At 40.1% G+C, this 21,342-nt stretch overlaps 2 protein-coding genes and 1 long non-coding RNA gene across 7 annotated transcripts; 1 reads left to right on the plus strand and 2 right to left on the minus strand.

The window, feature by feature from the left end:
• The first annotated feature begins 2,411 nt into the window (after positions 1–2,411).
• On the plus strand, positions 2,412–12,476 carry LOC137100193 (uncharacterized). 5 transcript variants are annotated; one of them, XR_010910859.1, is made up of 5 exons: positions 2,412–2,615; positions 4,809–4,928; positions 5,021–5,240; positions 5,854–11,329; positions 11,495–12,476. It is a non-coding gene; the product is annotated as an uncharacterized lncRNA (long non-coding RNA). The 5 variants fall into 5 exon arrangements; XR_010910856.1 differs by having other exon boundaries at positions 2,413–2,615; positions 5,021–11,136; positions 11,261–11,329; XR_010910855.1 differs by having other exon boundaries at positions 5,021–11,329.
• On the minus strand, positions 2,901–8,404 carry LOC137100191 (CD151 antigen-like). The gene is made up of 6 exons (XM_067477842.1): positions 8,289–8,404; positions 8,037–8,106; positions 6,552–6,642; positions 6,372–6,469; positions 5,851–6,063; positions 2,901–4,838 (listed from the first exon to the last, which is right to left on the minus strand). The coding sequence occupies exons 2-6, from the start codon at positions 8,100–8,102 to the stop codon at positions 4,749–4,751; spliced, it is 558 nt and encodes a 185-aa protein (XP_067333943.1). The 5' UTR covers positions 8,103–8,106; positions 8,289–8,404; the 3' UTR covers positions 2,901–4,748.
• Positions 12,477–12,597: 121 nt separating the features above from the next.
• Positions 12,598–20,790, minus strand: LOC137100190 (tetraspanin-1-like). The gene is made up of 7 exons (XM_067477841.1): positions 20,705–20,790; positions 20,479–20,550; positions 19,371–19,464; positions 19,183–19,280; positions 17,544–17,618; positions 14,907–14,987; positions 12,598–14,800 (listed from the first exon to the last, which is right to left on the minus strand). The coding sequence occupies exons 2-7, from the start codon at positions 20,542–20,544 to the stop codon at positions 14,576–14,578; spliced, it is 639 nt and encodes a 212-aa protein (XP_067333942.1). The 5' UTR covers positions 20,545–20,550; positions 20,705–20,790; the 3' UTR covers positions 12,598–14,575.
• Positions 20,791–21,342: the final 552 nt, after the last annotated feature.

Raw genomic sequence — 21,342 nt, forward strand, 5'->3', positions numbered from 1 at the left:
GATTCACTGTGACCGCATGTCTGACCGATTCTTATAAATATTATATTTCAGAAACACCTAGAGGGAATTTTGTTTCATCTGGCCAAAGCATCGACTTGGACTTGTGAATGAACTGATTAGATTTTGGTGCTCAAACATCAAAGGTAAAGGTCACTGTGATTTCATGTCCATCTGTTTCATTCTTGTAGACACAATATCATAGGATACCACAAAGGAATAGGTGTGGGAAATGTGCAGAGCATGTGTTAAATAACACTAAAGATGTATAGTATGTAGTGTGACGATTTCAGTGCCACATTATTGTTACTGAACATTGTCACCTTCACAAAGACCATTTGTTGCAGGAGCGTTGGACCCGACTGCATCAGACTGAGCTTGGTGTATCTAATAATCTGACCACTGACTGCACATTCACTGCACACGTGTTGGAGAGTCTTCGAATCCCCCTGAGAATTGAAAGTAAACAAGCTACAGGAAGATGTTGTACCTGTGCCTCCGTCTATCACTATAGAAGATCTTTCAATCACTGTTTAACACGCACATGTAGATTGTGTGAACTGCCAAACAGGATGTGGTGCAAGCATGCAGACACAAAAGAAGAAGCTCAAGACTTCTGAAACTGCTACAGTGAGGCAGTTAAACTATCCATTGTCATCTGGCAAATCACTTTCTGTATCCATTGTTTCTGCTCAGCTTCAGGGCCCACAGCCCTTCTGTGGGACTAAGGTCAGGACTTTGACTCAAAAACATTTACTTTTCCTACGCTTTAACCATCTGTTGTTCAGCCACTCATAATAACTTGAGGGTTTGGTGGTGTTGTCTTGCTGCATAATCCAGAATTCATAGATCCATCAACGATGACAAGCTGTCCTGGTCCAGAAGCAGCAAAGCAGGACTAGATCCCAGATGGGCTAATGCAGGGTTTGGTTGTCACACAAACTTCCACTTTGATCTTATCAGTCCACAGAACGTTCTCCCAACAGTCTTCTGGTTTTTTCCACATGGTCTTGAACAAACAGGCAGATTCTTTAATTCCTGCTGAATCCAAACTCTTTTCAGCCTGGTGAGCATCAACAACTCTCTTTCTAAGATTTTCAGAAATCTCCTTTGCCTGATCCATGAAACACTTCTACGCTCCTGTGTTGATAATGAAGAACTAGATTCGGCTCTTCACATCCCAGACTCACTGACTTAGACTGACTAATTTCCCCATTAAATAACTGATCATCCTGGAGGTTCTTTTACTTTTTGCCACACACAAATTCAATCATTTCCCACAATAAATTAAGCAATAAGGTCACATTTATGCAGAAAATGAAAAAAAGACACACTCTAAGCCGCTTGTCTGCGCACACACACACACACACACACAATCAACCACACATTTTCACATGTTGACATTTGTCCTACAGTGCAGCAAACATCTGTTCTGAGGTGAAGTGACAGTTTGTCTATTTTCTCTCAGTTCCTGCTGCTCTGCCACTATAAACCTCTCTACACAACAGCAGCCATATTTGATCAGTGTCGCTTTTGCGTCAAGAATATGACAACAGACTCTCCAGAGAGAACTGATTATTTCTCTGTCAGGATGCAAAAGTTCCCCTTGCAGACGCTCTGTCATTTAAAACCGTCAACGGGGCGAAAACACATTACATCATCAATGTCACTGCTCAGTACTGTTGTCACTTGCAGGAGCCAATGTGATGCTTTTTGATGATATCTGATGATATTTCTATTCTTACAACTATTGTTACTTATTTGAATGATTAATTATTAAGTCGTGCTTCACAAATACACATGTAAATTTGAATATAATTTGATTTATGAACTGAATATGTTTAGTACTGAAGAACTGTTTACACTCATGCAAATGTAAAGATGAACATTATCTGTTATGATTCTGTGTTGCAGATAGTATCTGCAGCTCAGGAATCATGTGTAGTTCATAACACTGCAAGGCTAAAATTTATACAAGGTAAATAATAAAGATTACTGTAGTTTACTGTAATAAATACGATTCTTACTACTCTGTGTGGATGAAACATGTACAGTACAATTCTGGAAAAAAACTTTGCTTTTGTTTATTATAATTGATTATATCCTCTTTCTTGAGTGTAAATATTTGTATACATCAGAATCAGTTGTAGTCTGGTTGCAGGTTTTGTTATAAATGTTTAAATATAATTCTATAAAGTTGGATAAGTTTCCATTTCTATCCAAATAGATTTCAAACTTGTTGTTCGTTTTATTTGTTATTTGATGTGTATATGGGGAATAAGCTGCCACAGTGTCACTGTGTGTCGCCCCTGTCTTTGGGTTTAGTTTGTCCCCGTTTTTCTCAGGTTTACTTCCTGTCCTTGGCTTTTATTTTGTTGTCCCCCCTCCGGTTCCACTTCCTGTTCTTAGTCTGTTTTGGCTTCTTTACCTTCCTCGTCGGTCCTGATTAGTTTCACCTGCTCCCCGTTCCTTTTAACCCCCTTTTAACCCCCCTCCCCCCCAGTTCGTTCCGTTCTCCTTGTTGCTTTGTCGTGTGCCTTGTTCTGCTGCAGACTCCTGGAGTTCGCCCCTGTTCGGACTCTGGATGCTCTGGTTACTCTTTTTATTACGTCTTTGTTGTAGGTTGTGCTTTGGTTACTTTTTGTCACAGTGTCTCTCCCTCTGTTTTGCACTTTGTGATTATTATTCATGTGTCCGCTTCAGTTTAGAGCTCTGTTTTTGTTTTTTTGTTTTTTACTTCCTGTTAATTTAGCCTTTAGCCTTAGGGGCGACTGAGGCGCAGGAAGGTAGAGCGGTTGTCCACCAATCTCACAATTGTTGGTTCAATCCCCGGCTCCTCCGGTCACATGTCGAAGTGTCCTTGAGCAAGACACTGAACCCCAACTTAGTTGCTCCCGGTGAGTGTTGGCCAGCTGCATAGCAGCTCCCCCATCGGTGTATAAGTGTGTGTGTGATTGTGAGTGTGAATGGGTAAATAAGAAGCAGTGTAAAGCGCTTTGATTGCCAATAGGTAGAAAAAGCGCTATATAAGTGCAGAACATTTAACATTTACCATTTCACTAGTGTGTTTTGATGTTGGTTGTGGTTCCAGCTGGTCCCTGGGTGAACACAACCTTTAGTTCCGTCTAGTCTTGTTCCTGTCTGTTAAGTATGTGTGCGCCTCCTCGCTTAGTTGCTATGTTGTCTGAGGTTTTCCCCGTATGTATGTAGCCAGTTTCCTTAATTTAATTTGTCCCCTTTATGTATTTAAGTTTGGATTTATATTATTTAGTTAAATGTTGTAGATGTATTTAGTTAGATTTCACTAATTCCATTCAAGAAGTGAAACTTGTGATTGTGTAGCCTGCAGAACTAGACTGGGACCATTTAAAGGCTTTTGCAGGTGTGTTTGAGTTAATTAGCTGATGAGAGTGTGGAAAAATCCTTTCTTTGTATTGGTCTTAAGTAATATTCTAATTTTCTGAGCTACTGAATTTGGGGTTTTCCTTAGTTGTCAGTTATAATCATCAAAGTTAAAAGAAATAATCACTTGAAATGTATTAGTTTGTGTGGAATGACTGTAAACATTATACAAGTTTGGCTTCTTGAATGGAATTAGTGAAATACATCAACTTTGAAGATATTCTAATTATTTGACCAGCACCTGTATGTTAAAAAAAATATATAAAAAAAATTCTCCTCCTCATGGTGGCAGCATTGAGTAGACTTCTCCCGACAATAAGAAGTCTGGTGTATCTGGTTGCAGACAACCATATTGGCCAGAAGTAAATTTTTCAATGAGTTTATATTTTTTTATTTTTTAACTAAAGCCATTGTTCAGGGCAACTAACCAGAAACCTTCCAAAAACACAAACTTTTCACTGTATACTATATATGCTTCATCACCTTTCACCGCTCTTTGTTGTCCACCCCCCGAAACATTGTATACATTTAATTTGCACTGTTTTATGTTTGGTCTTTTATGGTCCATAATCTTACATCAATTCTATCCAGAGAACAAAATCCACAGCCATTTGCTTTATAAGACACTGCATTGCCATGTGACTGTTCAATGGCGTCCAGACTGTCTCCAGACGCAAATGCTCTTCCACAAGCACCAGGAGTAAAATAAAAGATGAGTGAGCTATTCGATGACGCAAACCAACAAAAGAGACAACAAAACACAATAAATTATACATTTTCAACACTTCTGCTTATGGGTGTAACATACATTTCTATGAAAGAACTGTTTGGAGTAAATTAATGTGTGGTTTTTATTTTTAATATGTAAAGCAAACAAATGATATAAACTGTCAGTCCCAAAAGTTTTTAGATTAGATTTGTTCCATTTACATATTTTTCCTAAGTCATTCACAAATTATTAAGTATTTAATACTCAATATATAAAATACATTATGAATTTGAAACATAGTGACTAATACAATATTTATACATCTAAAACACACACACATGCTTCTCGACATTTTAGACTGTACATGTTTAATAATTTTAAAATAGCTAATTATAATTATGTCAAAAGGATTAATTTTTAAAAGCACAGTAAAACAAGGCTGCTATTTGCTTTTCAACTACACAACAGGTCAAATTATCAACATGATGTAATTTTTTTTTTGATGCTCTAAGAAACGGAGGTTAGTTCTACAACCAGTGACAGTTGGAATACAAAGAGAAATGTGTGAACATCGATTTGCTTGTCTCAGTCACGGTCTCCATTGATGAGGCATCTGAGGGTTGAAAACTGAATCTTCTTCCTACTTCTGAGCTGAGAAGTGTGCACTGAACTCCATGTGTTCTGTGTCGGTCTGTTTCAGGAAGATAATGCTGCAGATGGAGGTGATGATCTGTCCGGCAAACAAAGGAGGAAGAGATGTAAAGATCATGACCAAGATTCAAGCAGCCGCACAGTGAGTTCGTATGGGAGCCGCTGAAATGTAGGTTTGTGTGAAATTAATAAAGCAGAACTATTCAGTCAAAATTAATCCAAGCATTTCAATTATTGCTGACTAACGTATTTTCTTTGTAGTTTAGTCCATCCCTCTGACAACATGACAAGAAATGCAAGAACGGAAACAAGGAAATGTGTTTTTGGAGACATGAGACGTTCTTTCCTCTGAAGCGTAGCGTTAGCATCGTCTGCTTCCTGAATCAGCTGTCAGCGGGACTTCAGAGTCATGTGGTAATGTTTGGACTATATATGGTCGACCAGGGGCCCAGGAAGTGAGGGCGGTCCCCAGCCTGAAGAAGTGAGTATGAATCTTTCTAGTTTCATAGTCACAAAGTTCAAACATTAAAATAGCAACTAAAACAGACAGAAACGATGCAAATGTCCAGAAACAAAATGACCACAAATGGACAGACAAAACAACCAAAACTGATACAAAATGTCTGCAAACACTTGCCTGCCGTGATCACTATTTAGGACCCAAGTAGCTTCTGAGTTTTCTATGCAGTGGATGAGCCCATCAAAATCCCACTGTGAATCCAGATGTATAAGACCAGAGCGTCAGGCCACTGCTTTTAAAAAGAGAATGAGCGTTTCATCCCCACATTCCCTGAAACTGAACACAAATCAAGTCAAACTCTAGATGACAGCGTTCACTCACTGGTGTCCATAAAGCAAACGGTTTAGCAAATTTATCATACGAGTGCTGTCACTGCCATGATTTGATTCAGGGGAGTTTTTACATAAAGCAACATAATGGGCATATTGCTATGTTATCACTGGACAAATGTCCCAGCCCTCCAGATGTGCTGTCCACCGAGGAAACCTACTCTGGTGTCTGGTTTCCAGCATGCTCTCTCCTCCGATCTGCCACCAGTTGTCAAATCGCTGTCAAAATGCATTTTTCTTACCAGAAGAACTGCTGTTCCAAGGAGGGTTCCTATCACCAGGGGCTCTTCACCGGGAACATCTGTTATGAATCCAGGACACTGTGAGCTCTCGCTGTGCAGATTCACTAACCGATGACCTGTTTCCTGTTTCACTCTCACGTCTTTGCATTTAATAGACACAAACATTCCAGCAACAACATCCACTAAAGCCAGAACAGCCAGAATGATGGCGAACTGAAAGGAGAGGAAAAGGTTAACGAACTGTATTTAAAACACTCTGATAAAAGGCCAATTCTCCAGAGTAAATCTGGACCACACCCAGACCATCTTAACCTTTTATAATACTGTGCTTGTTTTTCTTGTCGTGTTTTTACAGCAATGATTCAGAACCTCAGTGGGAAAGTACAGTACTCTTCCTTTTATCACAGTTTTCAAAGAGATTTGGTTTAAAAATGATTTTATGATTTGAAAAATGATTTAACAAACAAAATTGACTGTAGCCAGTTTATAGGAAGGTGCCACATAAAGAGGAAATGTCTTACCACTTTCAAACAATTTCTTTTTTGATTCCAGACAATGTAAATGCCACCTGTACCCAGGATTATCATCACAGAACCTTCAACTAACAGACTCCATGTAACTGATAGCAAAAAAAGACATGCGTCATTGAATATCTAGTAGAAGCAAAAACATTTTTTTTTTCTTTTTACTTATGAACTCACATATAGAAAATAGGAGTGAGTCCTCTTTGTCATAATTGGCAGCGTTGTTCTTCAGCCACCCGCCGTAACCGAGCAAGGTCAACCCCACCCCCTGTCAAACAGGAAACACACATTTCTCTCAGGATTCCAGTACTAAGACACAGCACAGCCAAAGCAGCTTTATATCTGTGATGTACAATCTGCAACCACTTTGGATAGTTTAAGTCTAAAAGTCTAAGAAATACTAACCAGTAAAAACATTTATATCTGAGCTTTTCGTGAACCTGGGCAATTGGTTTGAAATGAGTCCGTAGATTTGGTGTCACAGGTGTAAATGGCTTATCGGACTCCGTGTAGCATGTAGCGTGTAGCTTGCAGTGCGGAGTGTTAGCAGCATGTTAGCAGAGCGACAGCTGCTTCAGTCCTGTCTGTGTGTCCTACTGGTCTAACAGAAAAACAAAGTCGCCCACGTTTTGGATTTCCTCTGAGCAATCATGGCAGGAAAACCGACTTGAAACTAGTAAACCCACTAACATAGCGTTGCAGTAATCATGACGACATATGAACAGCGCCTGCACAATGAGTAGGGTTAAATATTCCGAGATGTAGGAGACGTTGTAGAGGGCAAATCTGCCGCCCTAGAGACTGAGGAGATGTGGTCCGTAAAGCTCAGTTGATCGTGGATGATGGCCCCCAGATTTCTGGCCGACTTGAGTGGGGACAATGACTCCAGATCCGATGTTGATGCGGATGTTGTGTCGAAGGTCTGGCTGGGAAGACAAGGACTTGAGGTTGAGCTGAAGATGTCTCTTGCTCATCCAAGCAGAGATGTTAGAGAGACAGGAAGAAATGCGTGATGGGACAGTGGAATTGTCCGGTTAAAAGGACAGGAACAGCAGTGTGTCCCAGCATAGCAGTGACAAAAAAAGCCGTGTGAGTGGATGATAGAACCCAGGGATGTATAGATACACCTGGTGCTACACCTTGAACGCTCGTCCTGATAAGTAAGACTGAAGCCAGGCTAGAGCTGATTCAGAGGTTCCCAAGTTAAAGATTGTGGACAAGAGGATCTGATGGTTCCCAAGGTCAAAGGCTGCAGATAGGTTGAGTGGGATTAAGACAGAAGACTGACCTGCGGGTTTAGCAGGCCACAGAGATTCCCTGACTGTCAGAAGTACTGTTTCTGTGGATGTGACCACTCTTGAAGCCAGACTGGTTGAGATCAAGGAGGTTGTTCTGGGAAAGAAAGTGTGAGTTGATAGAAGACTGCTCGTTACGTGGTCTTGGCCAGAAATGGAAGGAGAGAGACGGGTCAGTAATTCTCCACAAGGGGTCAAGAGAAGGTTGGAAAAGTGTCTGTCGTGAGAGATGTGTTGATGATTTGTGTAATAAAATAACTTTTTGTAGACTATTATAAGCTCTATTTTTGTTTATTTTATTCTGATGAGGATTTATTAGAATTATTTCCCGTCTAAAACTACGCAGAAGAGTATTTGATAAACTTACCTCAAAAAAGGTGCTGAGAATGGTGACGATATATTTGAAACAAATTCCACCTTCACCATCAGCCATTGTGCTGTAAAGTGCAGAAATGTATCACCTCATTAGTTAAACTATTATAACCTCCTGAATTATGCAGTACTCAACATATTCTAAAGTATTATCATTATGTTTAAACAGTTCTGTGCCTTTTTTTTTAAGAACTTACAACATTGAGGAACATGGCAGCACTGACCTTGCTGTAAATGAAACAAATACCTGTATTAGTGAAACGCTGCAGCAGTCCACCTCTTAAGTATTTGGTTTAAAGAGATCAGCTGCAAGAAGCATCTTCACATTCTCAGCGGTTCGTTTTAAGGTTTCAATGAGCGTCGTGTTCTGCCCCTCTGCCCCTTGCTCTGTCCTCTCATTGGCCGAGAGCTGTGACTGACAGGAAGTAACACCTATGAACAGAGGACGGGACACAGAGGACAAAAGTGAAGTAAAGCTTAAAAGAGCTGGGAAATGTAAAAGCCTACATCTCTTAAACACTGGTACATTTACCCAATTACTGTAGTTCTGCTGCTGTACAGTTTTGAGGTAGTTGTATATTAGTTACTCCTTTACTGTCTGCCAGCTTTACTTTGGAGATGCAGATTTCTAAAACAAAATCTGAAGAACTTGCTGATGTGTTATGAGTGAAGCAGCTGTCCGTAGATAAAGTGGTCAAACTGGCTCCATCTTTACCTGCTGGCGTTTCGCTCTAAATCTCTTGATCATTACTATGTTTCCAACATTTGTTTGCAGTTTACGTGGTGAAAGGAGGTGACGGCAAACACCATCTCCTCCTCCTTCATTTGCTCACGTTGTATTCACATGCACGGCTCGTTCGTTATTGCGGTGGGCGTTTCTCACGGTGGAGTCACACATCGCACCATGTGTTAGATGCTGCGCTGCAATTATTAACCACGCTCTCTGTTGACATGGCAAAATCAATAACCAAGCGGACGTGTGAATCTTCACCGCAGGCGGCCGTTCACAACCTTTTGGTCCTAATGTTGTGGCTGATAAGTAAATGTACATGATGAAGACAAGATGGCCGGTGCAGTTCTGCTGCTGTATGTCAGTGTTTGTACGCCAGACCGTCCATCATGTTTCCACCTCTCCCTGCACTACTACAACTGCTAATGACGAGATATATTAATATGACTCTTTCTCCCTATGATATAATGTTTTGACTGATAATATCCTGTAGCTGCATGTTGTGTTTACTGTAGAACAAACAGTGACAGGTGGAGCTGCTATGTCTGCTGTGATGAGTGACAGTTTGTGGGGGAGACACCATGACAGGGTAACAAACTCCTTTAGTTTTGACACACAGAGATTCTAAAAACGTACCTCTGGGCTCAATGGCCTTGCTCAAGTTAACCTCAGTAGCCACATCTTAGTGAGGGTGGAACGGGCACGTTCTGGGACACACTTGGTCACATGATCACAGCGGAAACTGCTTCCAGTAAAAAGCCAAGCTGTCAGTTTCTACAACTACTGACAATAGGACGGAAACTATTTCAGTCTTAATTGTAAAACTTTACCTGATCAGCGTGTGACCATGTCACATTTTAAGCAGTGCGGTCGGAGACAAACTGACCTGTTTGCCCCCTCACTTAGCGGAACAGTCTTTTTCAGTTAGACAGGGACAGTGGACAGTCTTAGCTGCCTCACAATTAACTATGGAGCTAAATTTAATCTAACCTGCCTATACGCAAGAAAATCAAATTACAGAATCCTGCAGCATCACAAATCAAAAAAAAAAAAAAATCAACAAATCAATCATGATTGGATCATATATAAAACACACATTTAATATTAAAATTACATTAAACTTAATAAAATCACTGAAGACTACATTTACAAAATACTCTGAACTCGAGGAAACTTGAGAAAAGTAATTCAAACTTGGATAATTCAGATGGGTGAAAAGTTTGCTAAGCCTGTTTCAGACACGAACTCCGGACAATGTTAGGAGAATTCAGCCTCATAGATGCTTCTCTTGTGATGCTGCAGATACACCGCTGCACAGACATTGTACAGTATAATCATTTCTAACCTCCTCCTGTTGACATAAGAGATAAAAACTTAAACTCAAATATGTAACAGAAATGTTTGTTCTAAACACATTTCCCATCCTCTCATATTCTGAATTTATTCTAAAAATTTGTTCTTATCTTGTGAACATTTGTGGTTCAACCACAGCGATAAAAAGGCCTGTCAGGTTAGTAGGACCATGCTGTCATTGTCACACTTTCTACTCAGATGAATATGAGCTACTTATAAACACAGTTTCAACAAGAGCATCTGCAGGATTCATTTTTAAAATACACAATAAATTATGAAGGGCAGCTGGGTATAAAACGCACACTTCAGTTACATAACATGTCAAATAACTTTCATCTTTTATGGTGTAAAAATGCAAAGTCATATATTATAGTTGGAACACAGAGAAATAAATAAAACAAATTTGAATCATGGATTTCTGGGTTTCTGCAAGTACCTTCAGAATTGGGGTGAGTGTTATCAAATGAGTTTTTTTGTTCATCAGCCTTTTTTTGCTCTGTAACTGATGATACATCAGAGGCACAAGCTGGGCTGTCAACTGCAGCTGTTTCAGTCTGAAAAGTGTTCTGGAGGTTAGGAAAGATTTCATCTATTGAGCTTAGTAAGATGGCGTTCAGGGTAATAAGTGTGCGTTGAACTGTGACAGCTTGCACGTTTTCGCTTCTCCTGCCAACATGGTGGCTTGAACAGAGGGTGACGTCCAAAGCTCCACAGGGAATGTGAAGTTTTATTTTCATGCAGCATCTTGTAAGGATCCTCCTGCCTTTCTGTTGGTGAGTTACAGTCTGTGTTCTGCCTCAGTCATGAAACATTTACATAGTACTGAGGGTCAGCAGAGCAGCGCGCTGCATGTTGTGCAGCTGTCGCAGCCGAAGTGATTCACAGCAGCTTCCTTCCCCTCGCTCTGACCCCCATCGCACCCGGAGGACTGTAGTTTCCAGTTTTCTGCCCTGGCTCTCAGAAAGTCCCTCTGACCGGCCTAAAGGTGGATCCACTCAACTGGGGGGACTGGGTATGTCCCACTTAACAAACAAACAATTAAGCACCTTCTGTCTTTGTGTGTGTTGTCCTGCTTTTAAGTTCAGACCTAGAAATACTGTAATTATGCAGTTAACCATTTGTCCTACAACTTGCAGATCTACTCTCTGCCTGACAAGACGTGTGGTCATCTGCTGGCGGTGACTGCAGTATCAGCAGCATCAGAAGTAAGTTCAACACAGTAGAAAGATGAGACACTGGGAAAGGGTTCAAGTAGATCATCAGTTGGATGATCAGGTTCTTATTAATTCAGTAAGAAAGTTACATTTTAACAGTAAACATTATTCCTACATGTGTAAACGGCATCGTTGTTGGTGGTCTGAATATTTCAGAAACTACTGATCTACTGGGATTTTCACACACAACCATGTGTAGGGTTTAGAGAGAATGGTCTGAGAAGGAGGAACTATCCACTGAGCAGTGGTTCTTTGGCTAAAATGCCTTATTGATGCCAGAGGTCAGAGGGGAAACGGCCGGACAGTTCCGAGCTGATAGAAATGATACAGTGACCTAAGTAACCACAGAAGCAGAAGATCAGAGTGACACTTCTCTCAGCTAAGAACATTTAACTGGGGCTACAGTTCAGAAGGACTCACCAAAAGAGGACACTAGACAATTGGAGAAACGATTTCTGTGGCGACATTCATGTGGTAGGGTCAGAATCTCGGACAAATGTAAGTTCAAGTCGTGTCATCCAAAGAAGAATCCACATTATCCAGAAACTCTGCCTTGTTCTCTGGGCCAAGGCTCATTTAAACTGATCGAAGGCAAAATGGAAGTGTTGATGAATCCAAATTCCCAGTGTTTTATTGGAAACCATGGACGCTGTGGACTAAACACAGGGACGATCCAACTTGTGATCAGCGGACAGTTCAAAAACCTGCATCTCTGATGGTCTGAAGCCCAGAACTGTTGAGCAGCTAGAATCCTGCATGAGAGAAGAATGGGACAACATCTCTCTCCTAAAACTCCAGCATGTTGACAGACAGTGGTTTGAAGAAGAGGGGATGCTGCACCATGGTGAAGTGTTCCAACTTTTTTCGGACGTGTTGCTGCCATCAAATTCAAAATGAGCTCATATTTTCCATGAAATTATACAATCTCTGTTTCAGCATTTAATGTGCTGTTTATGTTCTATTGTGAATAGAGTTTATGAGATTTGCAAATAATTGCATTCTGTTTTTATTTATGTCTTACACAGCTTCCCGACTTTTTTTAAATTGGGGTTATAGTTATCGTGGTCCTGTTTCTCTTTACATAACCAGCAACATATTTCTTAAAGCAAATTCAACCCGTAAGGCAACAGAATAATCAAAAGGGTGAAAATGAATCTTCGTCAAACATATGGCTGGTGACCCTACATGAACTTACTTTTTCCTCAGAGGTGCCAACAGTGGTGTGTGAGCAATGGAATAAAGACACTTGTACAAACAGCCATGTTTTGTCTTTTATAGAAATTGTTACACACGTATTAGTGCAAAAAGTGGGAAAACAACACTGTGGAATTTACAGCTGTTTAAAAGAGTAATGCATCACAACAGGCGGCACTTCAGCATACTCAGAAAACGAGGCGGTTTTCTTTTAACTTGACGTACGTTTTGGTCACAGACAACCTTCAACGAGGACCAGGACCCTGAGGGGAAGAACTGTAGTAATTGTAAAAGGTGTTTTTTTCAGTATCAAACCGCTGTCCCTTATAGGAAAGCAGCACTTAAACGATGGGTTCACTTTATTCTTCTCACATTGGTCAAAGCAGGAAGTACGAAATGCAAACGGGTTTACATTACTTCATACTGAACTTTGAGAGATTTCTTCTTTAAGCCCTTTTGATGGAAGTGATTGGGAGGGGGGGGGGGCAACATCAGTCCTCGTTCTGTCCAAAAATGTATTTAAATGTATGTATCTCACTAAAACGTAGCCTAAAAAAAGTTCAATCAATTAGTCTTTAGTGTGAGATTCCCTGCTATGTTTAACACTTGGGTTGCTGCTCTAATGGTTCTGGATTAACTCTAATAATAAAACTGGACGTCGTCTTCACATAAACCTACAACACATAACTTTTTGCGCAGATGGACTGTCGGTGTTGCTCCCATCACTTGCATCTTTTGGGGGGATCGCTAAACGTTTGCTATTAATAGGAGGAGGGATTACAGCAAGTGAAACCTGTTTCAGTGTTCATGGGGGCACAGACTTTAAAAAACTGAACCTGTCCTCTAATGGTTATATGCTCGGTTTAATAGCCACAATCAGATCTGATAATGTCACACTGAAAAGTCTTAAGAACCTGTGGTCCCTCTGACACAGGAGCATAACAAAAAAAGACTATGGCAAATACATTTCTCCAGTGGACCATTAGGTAACGTTACAGTAATGAAAGACGCAATTAACACATCAAGCTCCTGCTTCTTGTTTGGTCAAACATTTTAACTTTCACATGCATCAACGGAAAGAAGTGCAGAGGTAACAGTGTAACAGCTGCTGTAATTCTAGTACTGCTAAATGTGACCAACAAGCAGAGCGTTGTTCATCTGACTAACATTACTCTCTTCATTGTCACATCATTCATTGTGTGGCCACAGTTTTATTTATATATATATATATATATATATATATATATATATATATATATATATATATATATATATAAAGAGATTAAAAACCAACATGTGTTTCATTGAAAACTGCAGCGTGATATATATTTTTTTAATATACAAGTAAACGCACGCTCTATATAAAACTGGTAATTGTGTCCTGTTATTGGGATGATGTAATGTTTTAGAACAGAGAAATGCAGCAAGACAGTGTAAAAATGATTCTGTAAACATCAATTGGCAAATTTCCGGCTTGAAATCCAGCGATGGTCTTTATGAAGCGGGGGGGGTTGAAACTGAATTCCTGGCAGTGATGTCCTGATGGGCTCTTTTGATCTGTTTCAGGAGAATAGTGCTGCAGACCATGCAGACACAGAAGGAGGAGGGGGGGGGAAGTAAAGTGCAAGGATGGGACAAAGAGCCATGGAGCGAACAAGCTGAAAACCATGAGGTTGGCATGAGAACGAGGTAGCACCAGCTGTTATTTCAGTCTACACAGCCAATGAAAAGAAGCTTGTGTCTAACCTGAATAAAGAAAAAGTGGGTATATGGTAAAAAAAAATCCAACCAATCGCAGAAGGTATCAAGAGAATAAAGGCTTAATGATTTTGCCAATGGAAAAATCAGAATGAGCTAATTACACACATGGGACAGAATAAATGATGAATGATTGAGTGTGTGTTACTAGGATTAATAAAAGCCCTTATTGTATGATTTAAAATGTTCGATTTATTTCCCTTAAAACGGAAGCTGGAGACGCTCTGTAGTGACAATGCAGAGCGAGGATTAAAACATTACTTTTATCTACAGCCGGCATGAAAACTAAGGGCACTTAGCCGGAATCCCAGGGATGTTTGCCACGGTGAGAGAGGGGAAGACCACTGGGGCCTTTTCAGGGTGGGGGTAGGAGGAGGTGGAGAACTCATGCGGAGATTTTTGAATGTTGTCCAGGACAGGAGTGGAGTAGGTCAGGGCGATGTACTGAGGCGATGGAACGGACGAATCGATGTTGCAACTGAGGACTATGCTGCAAATCAGAGCTGTGATCTTTGGGAACCAGTGGAAATGAAGCAGAGTGATTAGAACATGGTCATTAACTTCATGCGACTGAATGGAGCAGTTTTTTTTGTAGAAATGTGAACTAGAATCTTACCAAAAGAGCTTCAGTTGCAAGGAAGAGTCCTATCACCACTGAGGATTCAGTGTAAAAGATGCTGAGGACTTGAAGACAAATCTGAAAGTAGACGACGAGAGAGACTGAGCTGCTTCTACTAGTCGACTCAAAGCTTACAGAATGCAGCAGCTCCACTTCCAGTGGTATGAGCAAAAAGGAGTCACCTTCACATACTTTTGGGTTTTTGTGAAGTTTACAACGTGTAAACTCCACAGAATGGCAGATTTATCTGAAGTATAGAATCATGCAGTTTTAACTCCAGTTCGCACTTAACATGAGGCAGATGAAAGAAATGGAAACAACAAATCATTGACAATGTCTTTCATGAGCCTAATCTGTGGTCACAACCTAAAGCTGTAACCTGAGATCATACTGAACATCCTTAAATAGCTATTTGTGCCAAAGATGCTCACAATACACACAACATAACTAATTATTGTGTCCAGTAACTAACACAGCAACAAACATATCAAGTTAAATGTGCATTTACTTATTAACAGCCCACTGACTTTAGTATTTGCAGCAAAACGCTGTTCAGAGCTAAACACTGATGTCTTTAAATCATTGGAATAAAAGTTTAACTGGAACATTGTGACACTGATGTAAGATCATCTAATGTTTTTACCAGAGAAGTCATAAAAAAACTGATTCCTTCTGTATCATCAGCTCAGAGTAAAGCCTTGTACCTCAGTCTGTGGGCTAACGTACAGCATTTTTGACAGAATCCCCTCATCACTCAAGTCCAGAAAAATCCTGTAAAAACAGTCTCAGCACCAGCAGAGCTGCGAGCTATGATGTAATGTTTGCTTGCACTTTACCAGAACTCACACAGGTGAAGCTTGTACATTGCTTCCGACACGTAGAAGATATCCACAATCAAACCCTTGCAGATGATCCAAACCGCAGCAGCTCGCCTCATCTTTAATCAGACCAAAAAGGATCCATGTCACACCACTGGCTTCCTGTAGCTGCTCGCATCAGGTTCAAAGCTCTGCTCTCTTGCTCACAGGGTGGTTAACTCGACAGCTCGTTTACCTCAACTCACTCATTCAAGTCAACGAACGACGTCTGGTGGTCCCAGCACCGCACAGAAGACACCAAGCAAAACTCTTCAGTGCAATGATCCCACGATGGTGGAACGAGCTGCCAAACTCTGCTCGCTCAGCAAACTCACTCCCAATATTCACAAAAATGCTGAAAACAGAACTCTGCATCTTCCTATGCACAAATCTGTTTTAAAACAAATCGAAAAAAAACTTTCTTTCTGCTCTTTGCCGTGAAATGTGAACACTTTTCTGATAGGACTTTGCTTTTGATGGCACCCTGTAATTCTCTATACAGGGGACAAAGAAGCCATCTGGTTTGAGACAGGTGCCTTTAACTAGTGGTGGAAGTACAAGTACTTCATTAAACAGCTAAAGCCTAACCCCTGGACTATAATGATTAACACAAACTACTGAATTCACTGTAAAATCTGTAAAATGGGATCATTGAATGGGGTCTGAAAGTTGACTAAACAATATAATGACAATGACAATGACTTCTACGCTCAGGTGTGTGGATTACGCACTGCTCTCCCAGGTCTATTCCTCTCTAACGAGCGCTCACTTTCAAACAAAATGGACGAGCTGACGCTGCTGCTGAACAAAAGCAGAGACTTTTCTATGTCCTGTGTTTTGTCGTGGCTGTGTGATCTTATACTGGACTCTGTGCTAAAGCTGGTGGGAACTGTACAGAGCGGACAGACACACGGAGCTTTAAAAGAAGCAAAGGGAGGTTGAGTCTGTTTTTATATCAACAGTGGCTGGTGCAGTATTTCAGAACTGTCTCTGCACTGTTTCCCAGACCTGGAGGCCTTCATCATTAAGTGGTTGTGAGATAACCACAGATTTGACAACACATTAGATAAGATAAGTGGTTGTATTAGTGTTTTTATTCTAGGTTATACTTTTACTTGAGTACATTCTTGTTTGTGTATTTGTACTTTTACTTAAGTACAGTTTTTCAGTATTCCATCCACCACTGCCTCTAACAGTCTGTATCACAGGAACCCCAGTCACTCCACAGCAGTGAAGGAGAGGAAGGACGGTAAAAACTCTTAGAAAGGCCTCTCAGTTAAAAAACCAAATAACCAAATCTGATTTGCCATTTTACGAAGAATAAACTCCAATCTGTTCAATATTCATTATTAATTAATAGACATTATGAAACTAGGATTAAAAATGTGGGGGGCAAAAGGTTTCATAAGATGCATTAGCAGACAAATAATCAATCCTAATACTAGATTCTACTTTAGCTGGATGGTCTTAATTTTAGTAACCTAATTGTTATAGTAATTTAAAAAGTTAAAAGAAAAGCTTAATGGGAAAATAATCTATAGGTAAATCTATTAATCAAAAAAATAATCGTTAGATTAATCAACACCGAAATAATCAGCTGTCACCCTTTCAATCTTTTTCCTTTGACGCTAATGGCTGCGTCTCCTCTGCTTTTCACATACAGGAAATACATAGTATTGTAGAACTCTGCAAAACTCACTCCAACTTTAATAAAACAAATGAAAAGATAGTATGTTTGGATGTGTTGATGTATCTATGGAATTGTTTTTCCTCTCACCTCATAGCAGTTGGAATAGACAGAAAATCCAACAAGACCTTCAGTTATAGCCAGTACGGCCACAAGCACAGAAAACTGAAAGGAGAGGAAGACGTTCATAGTATTAGTAGTATTGACAAAACTTTCATAACACAGTTTATTAATCTGAAGAGCAAGAAAAAACTATGATGACTATTTCAATGAGTCAGCGATTTCCTAACATGTTGCATATATAATGTGCAGAGCAGCCGGTGTTTTCTTTTCCATTATTAGCTGCTTAGAGCCTGTAATAAACTTTTATGTTGACCAAATCTAAAGTTTGCTGCTGTGCAGATTCAGAGCAGCAGAGCTACGAGTAACTAGAAAAATCCCCTTACAATCCATAAATTGTTCTCCTGCAGTGTTGTGGGTGTTAGTCAAGAGTTGTGCAATGTTGTGATAAAACAAAATCCAGCATTTTAATGTGAAAATGAATTTTAATGAAGTTAAAAGCTGTACTATGAGACACCCTCTCGTGTGGGTGATTACAATGGCCTCTGTTCTTACAGCATTAAATGCTGAACCTTTGGCAGCGACTTATTCAGATGTGTCAGTTTTAATATAAATCCCAAAAGAAAACACCTGATCTCAAATTACTTGTAATAGTTGTGCAGCTCCTCTTATCACTAGATAACCACAAATAATTTTGCTTAAAAAATAGCATTTGAAAGAATTTCTTCCCGCTCTTTTAAATCACTCCCACATACCCCACAGTTTAGTCTTTGACCTGTTACACATCTCGGCCTTACAGGTGTAAAAACATGACTGATATTAACCATTAATGTCTGTTTATGATGAAGCACATTGAGCACATCTTTAGGAAATAAACGATTCCCACAATCCTTCTTCCAACCCCTTAATCCCCACGACTGGCGATCTCTGCCTACCACATACAATAGCAGCTAGAAAATGAGTATAGACTCAATACTGAGACATCCTCAATCGCTGCTGGAAAATTAATAAATGCACATTATTAATTAGCAATTCTTTACATGGTTTTCTCAACCTGCACAACAAATTGTGCATAAGAGTTGAAACCTGTTGAGATCTTCTCTAACGTTCCCAGTGATGCAAACCAAACTCTGCTCTAAAAATGTGCAATAACAATAATGTGCCAATCACTCATCTGGATGCAAATAAGAGGAAATTCATTTTTTTGGCTCTTGTCCAGATCGACTTGTGTAATGCCTCTGACGCTGAGAGCGTGACTTTACATGAATTTTCCAATAATACCACAGGCAGATAAAGTTTAAGTCTGGAACTTGTTGTCTTTAGAATATTTGTGACAACAGATAATAGAAAAATATTGTCAATGTAAAGCAGTATCTCCAGTATTTCTAATGTTTCTAGGATTGTTGTGGTTTAAAATATGCGATTACAAGGGAAAATTCTTTTTTTGGGCACTTTGTTCCCAATGAGATAGTAGCAGCAAAAATAATTGCAAGTTCCCGTCACCATATTTCAACAAGTAAAGGATGTTCAGCACAAAGTTCCTCACACTCCTTCTGCACTTTACCAGTAGTTATAGAAGGATTTGTCACGAGGGTAATTTCACAACAGAATCTTAGCTGCAGCCACACTTCAAATTTACTAGGTACAAAAAAGGAAAAACAAATCTCACCACTTGCAAGGCACATTTATTCTCACTGCAGGCACCATAGCATCCAAACGTCACCACAATCTGCACCACTAAACTGAGAACTATCAGAACTGCCACACCTGGAACAAAAAACCGAAATATCTGTCAGTGAAATCGTATCCCGGGCGAAATTTACTGGCACGTTTTTTGCTGGAAAAAAACAAACTCACCTACAAATGCAGCATAATCTGTTTCAAAGCTGCCGATTTTGCTAATGCTGGACCTCAACAACACACTGAGGAACAGAAAAGCAAAGCCCACCACCTGTCAGGAAGTGAAAGGACAATGTAAAAATTCAGTAAACATTCCTCACCACATGGTTTCACATCTTCAAATTTTCTAATCACAGCTATAATCGAGCATAAGTGGTTTAGTCGGGTGTGAGATTTTCGAGGAAATCTGAAGATGGGCTTTCCTTCGCATTGTAAAAGAATGAGAGAATGAGACCAAAGCAGACTGAGGACAGAAGAACCAGAAGCAGAACCTGAACCAGGTTCCTGGAAAACCACCTACAGAGTTGTTGCTTTGGAAAATGATCTGTTTTTGTTTAGTGGATGTAATATTTTTCCTTTCAAATTTAGCAATATGCTCAGAACAGGAAGGGATTTTTGCCAAATAAACATCTGGAGAAACCAACAGTCACAGTTAATGTTTGGTCCAGGACCTGAAAATATATGTACAATTTACCCGTGACCACGTCAGCTGGTTTGTCTTTGGATCCTTGTTTGCCTTATATGAAGATACTCTGTCAGATTTGGTGGGATTCAATACCATCTGTCTTACTGAGAAAATGAACCAAAGTCAAGGAACAAACATGCAGCAGTATTTGTGTCCACTCTCAACTTTTTCACATTCAATGTGCTCGTCCACAAGGGGGCGATATTGCGTCTAACAAACCAAAACGCAGTGGAAAAAAGACCCAATAAAACAGCAATATAACAACGTAGACAGTGTAAACATCTACCCACGTAGGACTTGTTCTCTTTCTTTTTTTCCGCTTCGATTCCGACTCCTGACATTATCCAACTGTCTTGTTTGACGCGATTCTCCACACAGCACATTGTTGAGATTGTTAACGTGTTTGTCTTGCTGGTTTCCACAGTTGCCAGCCAAAGTGGTCACGGGTAAATTTCAGACACCGGGGGCTGTCAAGAATACGATACCTTTCGTATCCTCGTACTATCTCTTTCTTGTTTTATATCATCTAGTTGAGGGCTAGAAAAAATAGTATCCCGTCCCCTTCAAAAAAACTAAAAGTCCCATATTTGACAGACTTACCGCAAAAATTACGTTTAAAAAGATGAGGGTGCATTTGCAGAAGATGGCACATCCATTCAGAGCCATGTCGACCTGCAGGAATAAAAACAGGTTAAAGACACACATGATAGGGCAACATTGTTATGCAGCAGTTATTACCGTGTTATAAACAAATTTAAAAGCTTATGACATTTCACGACATTATAGCCTGAGGAATGTGCTAACAAGAAATACAACAAAGAAAAACCTGTCAAATGCTGGGTCAGTCCTTCTTCTGTACTGGTTGGGGGGGAAATTGACACCTGCACAGATCAAGTTCTCAATGTGGTTTGTTTTCCAGCCTCCCAATACATCCTGCCCCGCCTCTTGGAGCTGGCTCTGGCCCTTCATTGGCTGACAGCTGTGACTGACAGAACCTGAACACCTATGAGGAGCGGCGGTGGACTGCGGAGGAGAAAGGTGAAGTGAAACGAGGAAATGAGAGTTAAGGATAAACCGCATCCTGACCATCACACCAGATGGCCTGTGGTTATACTGTCACTTCCTGTTTGTTGTTTTTGTGGCTCTGATGTGGCAATAATCTAACGGGAATCTCGAGACGTAAACAGAGACAGTAAAATGGTTAAAAAACTAAAGATCGACCTATGGAGACATGATTTACTGCAAGAGTGTTGTACTAGAGTGAAATATTATTTATTTTGGTGTCGCTGATAAACTGTCAGCTGTTGCAATACTGAGTTAAAGAGTTAAGAGAGAGCAAAGAAATGAAGCAGGGCCCGAAATATCTGATACACAGATGCACACGTGCTTTGCAGCAACACAATAAGAGTGTGAATACAGTGCATTCAGTTGGCTCAATGTGTGATCAAGATAGTTTTAAACAAC

The sequence above is a fragment of the Channa argus genome, chromosome 15 (genome assembly GCF_033026475.1).
Source record: "Channa argus isolate prfri chromosome 15, Channa argus male v1.0, whole genome shotgun sequence".
NCBI classification, from domain to species: Eukaryota; Metazoa; Chordata; class Actinopteri; order Anabantiformes; family Channidae; genus Channa; species Channa argus.